At 38.3% G+C, this 9,764-nt stretch overlaps 1 protein-coding gene across 1 annotated transcript; it reads right to left on the bottom strand.

Annotated features, from left to right (window-relative positions):
- Positions 1 to 611: 611 nt before the first annotated feature.
- LOC132496073 (microfibrillar-associated protein 1-like) lies at positions 612 to 2,487 on the bottom strand. The gene is given in 1 exon segment (XM_060108258.1): positions 612 to 2,487. A coding segment is annotated over 1 exon segment (1,320 nt). The 5' UTR covers positions 2,403 to 2,487; the 3' UTR covers positions 612 to 1,082.
- Positions 2,488 to 9,764: the final 7,277 nt, after the last annotated feature.

Here is a 9,764-nt window from a genome sequence, read left to right as displayed (position 1 = left end):
GCATCCCAGTAACAACCCTACAGGCTGGTTGGTGGGGCTGTGTCCTGAGGTTAATAAGCTCAAGGGAGGATTCCAGATTAGTGCTTTCCAGTGCCAGTGTCCACATGGTAGAATGAGCTCCCCAAAATGGCAGCTGCTAGTGTCTTTGCCCCCAGGGTGAGTTCCAGTTGCCTTCTGCCTCTCTGGGAGATTCTCCAGTATCAGCAGGTGCATTTGACCTAGGCTCCTTTCACATTACTTCTTCTATCCTGGGTGCTGGAATGTATGAGATTTTGTGTGCACCCTTTGAGAATAGGATCTGTACTTCACACAGCCCTCTGGGTCTCCCCTAAGGAAGCCCTGCTTGCCTTCAAAGCCAAACATTCTCAGGGCTTGTCTTCCCAGAGCAGGACACCTGGGTTGGGGTGTGTGATGTGGGGCTAAGTCTCCTCACTCCTTGGGAAGAACCTCTGCAATTGTAATTACTCTCCCATTTGTAAGGCACCCACCAGGGGTATGGGTCTTGAGTATACTATGCCTCTGCTCCTCCTACCTGTCTCCTTGTGGTTCCTTTTTTATATCTTTAGTTTTTTGTTTTTTTTTTTTTGGTGTATGATTCTTTTATTTCTTGACACACATACACACACATAAATGGATCAAAAAGTTCATCTAGAAAAATTTACCCCAAAAATGCAAAACAGGTTTCAATGAGCTTAGATTTCCTGTACGGTAGAAGTAATGCATTGTCCGCTTACATGCCCATCCATTTTTCTAACCCAAGCTAAGGGCTGGAAAAAGAAACCTGGAACAGTCCCAAGTGAATATGGGAAGCCAGAGCAGTAATGAAGTTGAAGATTTCTCAGAAATAATCCTAAGTGGGGAGGCTCTAATCCTACCTGGACAGTGCTTTTCTGCAGGTTTCTCAGCATGAGTCCAAACCTCACAAAGCACCTCAAAGACTAGGTTTGCCCAGTGTCACAGGTATGGCAGTAGGCTCAGCAGGCTGGATACAGGGGCCATGTAAATAGTAGTAAAAACAACCAAGGACCAGATGCTGAGATTTCCCCTTGTGTCCCACAGTTGGAAGAATAAGTAGTTGAACTCTAAGTAGTTTTCCGCTTCTTGGCAGATGGCCGCTCAAACAGATCTCGTACCCCAGCTGCCTTTTGTTTAAAGAACTTTGTGTTCTGAGCACTCTCTTGGCCCCATGCTGAGTCAAAGGAGGTGGTGTCTTGATCCACGAGGTGGGTGTACTTGGTACGACCAGAGCGTCCAAAGTTCTTGACCTGCATGACTTTGGGAAGAATGGTTTTGTTGAAATGATCCTCCAGGGTAGGTGCGCTGAAATCTCTCTTGTATACTTCTTCATCCTCATCCATGAAGAAGGCACCCCGGTGATAATACTTCTGTAAGAACTTATATTTGCCCTTAACAGCTTTGTTGGTAATGACTTTGCCATTTGCCCGAAGCTCAGCTCGCCTCTCTTCCTCAGTCAGGTTTCGCATGCGTTCAATTTCTGCTTTCTCCTTTTCAAGCGCTTCTCGATCTTCTCTGTCCCTCTTGATTCTCTTTAGCTCCCGAACTTTCCATGCCTCATATTCCTCCTCATCATTTTCATTGTCAGTATTGAGTGCATCCAGTGCAGCCAGGGACCGCTTGTTCTCTTCCAGCTCTTTCTTGGTCTCCTCTTCTACAATCTTGAGTGTGTACTTGCGCCTCTCCTCAGCCATGCGTTTGGCCTCCTGCTCCAGCTCCTTCTGTTTCAATGCTTCAGCCTCACGTTCCTGAACCGTTACCCGGTCCTTCTTCCAAATGAAAACTGGCTTAAGGCGAGGCTCCATCTCATCTTCACTGTCTGTGTACTCTTCATACTCAGACTCTGATTCTGACTCCTCCCCAGAACGTCCCTCATCTTCCACCTCCATGACTTCCAGCTCTTCATTTTTTCTCTCCTGTGCTCGTTGACGCATCATGCCACGGTGCCGTTCTATTTCCTCATCATCAATCTCTTCCTCTTCTTCTTCACTGCTATCTTCTCATTCCATGCACCAAGCATCTCCTTCCACTTCGGAGTCACTTTCTCCAACCACTTCAGGTTCCACTATTTTCCGATGTCGAGCCAATCTCTCCTCCACATCTTCACTAATACGGTTCTGCAAACGCTGTAGCCGAGGGTTGCTAGATGAATCCTCCTCCTGTTCCTCAGGCTCTGCTTCTTGTTCTTTGGCTTTATTAATGAACTGAAACTCTTCATCCTCCTCATCTGAGGACTCCATAGGGGCATAGTCTGGCCTCTTTCCCGACACATAACGTTTTACCTTCACTTTTTCCATCGAAATCTCACCTTTCTCATTGCGAACCGGGACGGCCCCAGCCGTAGACTGAATGGGCAGCTGTTTCATGAGTGATCTTGGGACCGACATGTTGACGGCAGCGGCAGTGACTCCCAAGACTTGACTGATTCCAAACTGAACAGAACAGAACAACGTCAACGAACAGAAAAAACCTCTTCCACTAAGGCCACTGTACACCGCTGCGCCTATATCTTTAGTTTTTAGAAGATCTTTTCTGGTAGACTGTATTTCTCATCAATAGTTGCTCTGTAAATAGTTGTACTTTTGGTGTGCCCATGAGATGAAGTGAGCTCAGGATCTTCTTACTCTGCCATCTTGTATTAAGTCAATCCATTTGCAACTGTTGAACCATCTTTGCATTGCAGGAATAAATCTCACTTGATCATGGTATATGATCCTTTTAATGTGCAGTATAAATCAGTTTGCTAATATTTTATTGAGGATTTTTGCATCTAAGTTCATCAGGGATATTGGCCTGTAATTTTCTTTTGTTGTAGTGTCCTTGTTTGGGTTTGGTATTAGGGTAGTGCTGGACTAGTAAAATGAGTTTGGATGTGTTTCCTACCCTTCAATTTTTGGAAGAGTTTGAAAAGGATTGGCATTAGTTACTCTTTAAATATTTGATAGAATTCACCAGTGAGCCCATCTAGATCTGGACTTCTCTTTGTTTGGAGGTGTTTGATTTTTTTTTTTTTTTTTTTTTTTTTTTTTGCGGTACACGGGCTTCTCACTGTTGTGGCCTCTCCCGTTGCGGAGCACAGGCTCCGGATGTGCAGACTCAGTGGCCATGGCTCACGGGCCCAGCTGCTCCACGGCACGTGGGATCTTCCTGGACCAGGGCACGAACCCATGTCCCCTGCATCAGCAGGCGGACTCTCAACCACTGCGCCACCAGGGAAGCCCGGAGGTGTTTGATTATTAATTCACCCTCCTTACTCTTTTCAGATTTTCTATTTCTTCATAATTCAGTTTGGATAGGTTGTATGTTTCTAGGGATTTATTATGATTCTTCCTGAGAAATATCTATAATTATTTGGAAATATTTTTTGTTTGATCTGTTTTCTCTGGCATCCTTCCATTTATCTTATTTTTCATTTTCCTTTCCATGCTGGAGAAATCCACAAATTTGACCTTTAAGACAGCTGCTGACTCAAGTAAAACTTTTGTTAATATTGCCAATGTGGATTTCAGATCTAGTGCGTATAAAATAGGATACTGTGTGTGCATGTGTATGAGTGTATGTATGTGAATGTTTTCAAAGAAATGTCTGTCTTATAGTCTAGACAACATATAGCTCTCTATTTCGGTGTTAGCTCAGACTAAAGATTATCACCCAATTTTATGTTAATATAGTACTTTAATCTTGATGTCAGCAGTAGCTAATAAGGAAGAGGAATCATACCTCCTTTTTGATAGCTAGTTGACCATAATAGGGTTTTGCTTCTATGGTATTTTATTTTCTCTCTAAAGTATCTATGAAGATTCATCAAAGTCAAAACGCTTAAAATTAAAGATTGAATTCCAAACTATTGCCAAATTTTCAACAAAATTGCCATCTTATGCAATTGCCATGAAAACTGCAATCTGGAGCTAATGTAGACTCATGTCAATTCCAGAAATCTTGATTGCTAGCCATACATCATATAAAACTGAAATCTGTCTAGCCTTCTGTTGCCCTAATGTTATATAATAGGAATACACACAAATCCTGGACAGTTTATTCTCTCTTGTATTTGTTAAATACACTATGCAAAGATACCAGAGCCTAAGTAGCAAGTCAGATTACTTAGAGAGAGGTGCCTAGAAAAGAAAGTCACTGTGCTGTTCCCTCCATCGGAAGTGTCGCAGATGTGCTGGGGGTGCATAATGGGGGCAGGATGGAAGTGCAGTACAGAGGTGATAGATGGTTGGTCTCTTTTCTGATGCTATTAACAATTAAAATGCTAAAACCATGTAGGCAGTATTGAGGACATTATTTTATGTAATGGCAAGAGGGCAAGCATCCAACACACTTAAAATATGTATCTTAATATAGTTGCTTGGTCAAATAAGACAAAGTGATAGTTCAGCCCTAAACTACACAACTTGAAATTGGAATTTCATCTACCAGGAACTATCTTCTCTTTACTCTTATTCTTGAAATAACATCAAAATACTGAGCAGAAAGGTAAATCAATAACATGATGTATGAGTCATCCTGCTTAAGTGATAGGCATTCCTGACAATTTAATCAAGGGCTATGAATCTTGGATCAAAAAATTGTAATGAAATCTTATATTGTTTACAGCAATTTTCTTATACAAAGCAGTACACACACACAAACACATATAAAATATTAGCGTAATGGTTGTACCTAAACACTTTTAACCCTCAGTCAATCTAAAAACTGAGATTTGCAGAATCTTTGAGGAGAAAATAAAGCATAGCATTTTGAACAAATATCAAACAACCTAAAATGTCTATATTTTAGAGAAATAGTTGCTCCTCTTGGTAACCCTTCAAACAACCCTTTTATATAGATTCTGGGGGTACTGTATCTGAATATTTAAGACTCAAACAAATTTAGGTCATAATTAAATAAAAGTTGATTTTTATACATGTATTTTATTGGTTAGGGTTACAAAATTGCAATTAGATGCTTTGAGAGGAACCCTTTAGGAAAATAATTTTAGGTCTTTAAACCCAGAGATATTTCCCTAAATGGAAAATTTTGCTTCCCAAATTCCTTTTACTAAACATATTGTATTAATTATATACATTATTGTACTATATATCAATTGTTTTATTCAGTTGTGCTAATTATGTTATGTTTGTATTAGTACAAAATATACTGTATGCAAATATATTCTATTAATTACACAGTAACCATAAAATTAACATATAATTAATGTTGCAGCCAATATCTGTTTTATGAAATCCAGTTTATTCTTGCTACATTACACGTAAGATATTTAACATTAGTAAAGTGTCTTTTGACTTTGAGTCTGCTTGCTAACATTTTATGTTTTTTAATAAATGGCCTATAAATATTTGAAAGAGACATGTAAAGTATTATGTGAGCAACTTAAGTTGCTCCCTTTCCTCTTAAGGTAAGGGTTTCAGATGCTTAGGTGTGGAGTAAGGAAATTTGAGTTCAGCCTGTCTTAATTCTATTTCTATGGTTAGTGAGGAAAGCTTTGTCAAAAGTTCCCTTAGAGTGGTTGTTATACTGAGGGCGTATGCGCCTCCTTTTGCCCTTCATAATTTAACAATTCTACCTACCCAGTTATATTGACTCACACTCAAGGAAAAAAAATATAATTAAAATAAATGTAAAGGTGAAGTTTTCACTTTTAACAAAATTGAAGGCAACTTTTTCATTATAAAGATATTAAGTGGCTAATGTTAAAATATTCAATTACACTGATCTCAGGATTAACAATCCTGAATTACGAATGAAATAATTTTTAAATCCCCTCATGATACTGCTATATTCATGTAATAATATTTAAGATTTAGTAAGGGTAAACAAAGAAGGTTTGGAGAAGATGCTAACAGTCTCCATTACAAAGTTTGCAAAGGCCATCTAAAGGCATGAAGACTAAAGAAGTTGAGGTGATAGTATATCTCAACTTGGATATATTTTGCATCAAATTTATGTAAAATATTTACTCTGTGCATCCTGGGATGAAAATTCCAATTGTCATTATCACCAAACTTTCTTTTCAATTTCTCTACTTTATAATATATATATTAGAGAACTAAAAATACTCATATCTGCAAAGAGGAGAATAGTATATCCAGTCTATGTAAGGGGTCCATGAAAGTTGTATTTCATACTGAGAATTCTAGATATTATCTTTTTCTTCAGTGCTATTAGAAGAAAACTTTTTTCCCAAGAAGAAGAAAAAAATTTATTATAGAAATATAATTTTGGCCATTATATATTTCATATTTTCTGTAGTTTTCCAATGGTATTTTAAATTTATAGATTAAAGATTCTTTTTTCAATCACCACTAATACAATATTTTAAACTTATATAAAACACATCAAAATAATTAAAAATATAATCTGTGAAATTTAGATTATAGAGTGGCATATGTAATATAGAAAGCATGCATTATTTTGAATCATGTATTATAAAGAGTGGGATGGATGTGTCATCTTTTTTTTCCCTAAAGTATCTGAATACTAGAGTGATTGGTCCAATAGTAAATCTAGCAGGAATGGTTTTATAGATTGTGAAATTGGGGTCCAACAGTGTTAAGACAGAAGGTCGTAGAGCAAATCAATGGATCAGAAAGGACAGGAACTTGGAAATTTCTTTTACCCTCACTATTACTCAATGAAAATGTGTTGGAAAATGAGGTTAAAATCTGACCTGTTGTCTTGTGTGTTAAGGCTGTGCAGATGGTCAATATATGACCATGGACATGTGCTTTTATGTATTTTTTAATTTGGCAGTTTCTCTTTATATATTTATATTTACTTCTATTTGACAATTATCCATTTTCTTCAATTGTTTAAAATAGTCTTAGGCTCTTAGATGCCTTTGAGTTGGATTTGTAAAAAAAGGAAATAAATGATAAGCAGAGGCAATTACCATGAAGCAGGAAAACAGGCCAGTATGCAGAGCTTGATGTCATATTTGTTGCAATTTAGCTGGAATTATTGGCATTTTATGTTTTAATGATAAACACTTTTATGTTAAGGAATCACATTTCTGTATTTAAGTTACAATGCAGATCCTTTAGCTACCAAAGAGACTTTTTTCCATAAGAGTCTGTGTTTGGTTTATAAATTTTATTTCCTAGTACACTTATAAAATATTAAAGTTTGAAACTGCAAAAATAGGGAAGTAATTGAAACACTAGGTCTTCTTGCAAATATATTTCTACTTCTGAATGTTTTATTTCATCCTTTTACCTTGAAGTTTCTGGACACCCTCAAAAAAGGATCAGCTTACTATTTGCTTGCTCTTTAGTGAAGTCCACTCAGATACAACAAGCAAACATCCAAACTAAGAATCAGAGTGGAATAGAAGGTATTTCATTTTCAACCTTGGAGAGGAAATTGAAGGGGAGCACAATCGACAGTAAAATATCTAAGCAAATTCAACTTAACATAGCATTTTAGAAGTATGCTAGCAATCTGAAGGGGGAAAATGGTTTGCATTAAAAAATGGAACCCAGGGCTTCCCTGGTGGCGCAGTGGTTGAGAGTCTGCCTGCTGATGCAGGGGACACGGGTTCGTGCCCCGGTCCGGGAAGATCCCGCATGCTGCGAAGTGGCTGGGCCCGTGAGCCATGGCCGCTGGGCCTGCGTGTCTGGAGCCTGTGCTCCGCAACGGGAGAAGCCACAACAGTGAGAGGCCCGCATACTGCAAAAACAACAACAACAAAAAAAACCCAAAAAATGGAACCCAAAACACTTAAAGTAGGGAAAAAACAGTTGGATTCCATTTAATATGGATTCCATGGTGTCTATAAGATTTTAAGGAAAGGATATTCTTTTTCTCTGCAAAGATTTCAAAGAGATACGTAATATAATAAGAAATGGCTGTTGAGGCATGAAAAATACAGCCTAAAACCCAAGCTCACTCAGTATATTTTGACATTATAGGTAAGCAGGCTGATTTGGGGAGAGAAGAAAGCAGATCTGTGGCCCTACCCCGAGTGAGACATTAGATGGAAAATTAGATAAGGTCAGAATCTTGGAGAGAAAGAATGATGTGTATAGGTAAATTCCAGCCTGTGCATCTGGGAACTTCTGGGTACTCTAAACCTCTTCTCTCTCACTGGCATGGAGGCTGGTAAGCTTAATGTTTTTCAGTATTAGCAGATTCACATTGCTTTGTCTGCTGCTACCTTATCTGTATCACTGCAAGGATAGGGTTTGTGCTGGAAGGCACTAGAGTCCATGCCTTTGGGTGTGCTTATCAGCTGAATCAAGACTGTAGTACTCAACAGCCCAGTGCTGACTATATATAGCCTCTGAGAAGGGACCATACAGTGAGGGTGGAGAGAGAGCTATCTATAGTTGGCCAAGTTCACTCAAGTGACAGGATGCATTATAACATTTTAAAATATGCAAGGAATCAGAAAACAGTATGTATGTCTCTTGTAATTCCCTCTTTTAGAAGAGACAGGAGAATACGCTAAGAAAAAAACATAAAAGGTGACATTCATGAAACAAGAGACTCCCAAAGGTGAATCATGGAAGCAGTTCCCAATATTGACAACTGTCCAGGTGAAATTAGAAAGATAGCTATGGAAGGGTGGTGTTCAAGGGGAAAAAAGAAACCTGAGGTACCTGGGCATTTGGAACAATTATTGTGCTTTTACAGATCTGTTAGAGCATATTAAAAATTAGCTACAGAGACATAGATAAACAAAATGAGTAATAACCCGAGGCAAAATTTTACAAGAATGGAAACTTAATACTAGTATATTACATAGTCAACAGTAATGCAATTTTGATAGGATGGATAGGGTAAGGGTTTTGGAATACAGGGTAGAGCAGAAGATCCAAAAAAGCTAAGGGACTCATAACAGAATATCAATATTCTGTGACTATAAATATGGAAATAATTATATAAGCATATTTAGAAATATGGAGATTAATGGCAGAAGAAATACTTAAAGAGTACTGCAGGTGGCTGATACGGGAAGTAAGACTAAGGGATAGAGAAGTGTGGAGAAGGAGATTATTATTTTTGACTTTTTTTTTAACACTAGGGAATTTTTAAAAATACGTGCTTACTTGATTTTTTAAAAAATAAAACAATTTAAAGTAAAATATCTACATTTTAAGGATGTATTTATTTCATATTGGTTTTTTAATATCCTGTGTAATTCTAATAACAATTAGTCCATAAAGTTCGGTAGGGAATATCTTCTTTTTTTTTTTTTGTGGTTCGTGGGCCTCTCACTGCCGTGGCCTCTCCCGTTGCGGAGCACAGGCTCCGGACGCGCAGGCTCAGCAGCCATGGCTCACAGGCCCAGCCGCTCCATGGCATGTGGGATCTTCCCGGACCGGGGCACGAACCTGTGTCCCCTGCATCGGCAGGCGGACTCTCAACCACTGCGCCACCAGGGAGGCCCGGGAATATCTTCTTATTCAGTTTTCAGATAAAAGTTTGAGGCTCAAAGAGGTTAAATAACTTGCCTCGGGTTACATTTTCTTAAGTGGTGCAAGGAGTATAACCTGAGTTGTCTTCTGGGTTAGTGTTCTATTTAAATACATTGCTATTAATTAAGATTTTGGTTGCGAGTCTAATATACTTTCTATACAAGGGTATATTTTTACTGGAAATGTGTATATACAATACTTTATTTCCATTATGGAAGTACTTGTAAAATATGTCAAAACAGATGAAAAAAATTTACCCACTTAATAATTCTTATTTAAATTGTCAGAAACCCTGAGACTCTTGAGAGGGTCTAATCAAGT

Source organism: Mesoplodon densirostris, chromosome 9 (genome assembly GCF_025265405.1).
Source record: "Mesoplodon densirostris isolate mMesDen1 chromosome 9, mMesDen1 primary haplotype, whole genome shotgun sequence".
Taxonomy (NCBI): domain Eukaryota; kingdom Metazoa; phylum Chordata; class Mammalia; order Artiodactyla; family Ziphiidae; genus Mesoplodon; species Mesoplodon densirostris.
The sequence above is the reverse complement of the archived record's forward strand: the minus strand, read 5'-3'. Positions and strand labels throughout refer to the sequence as shown.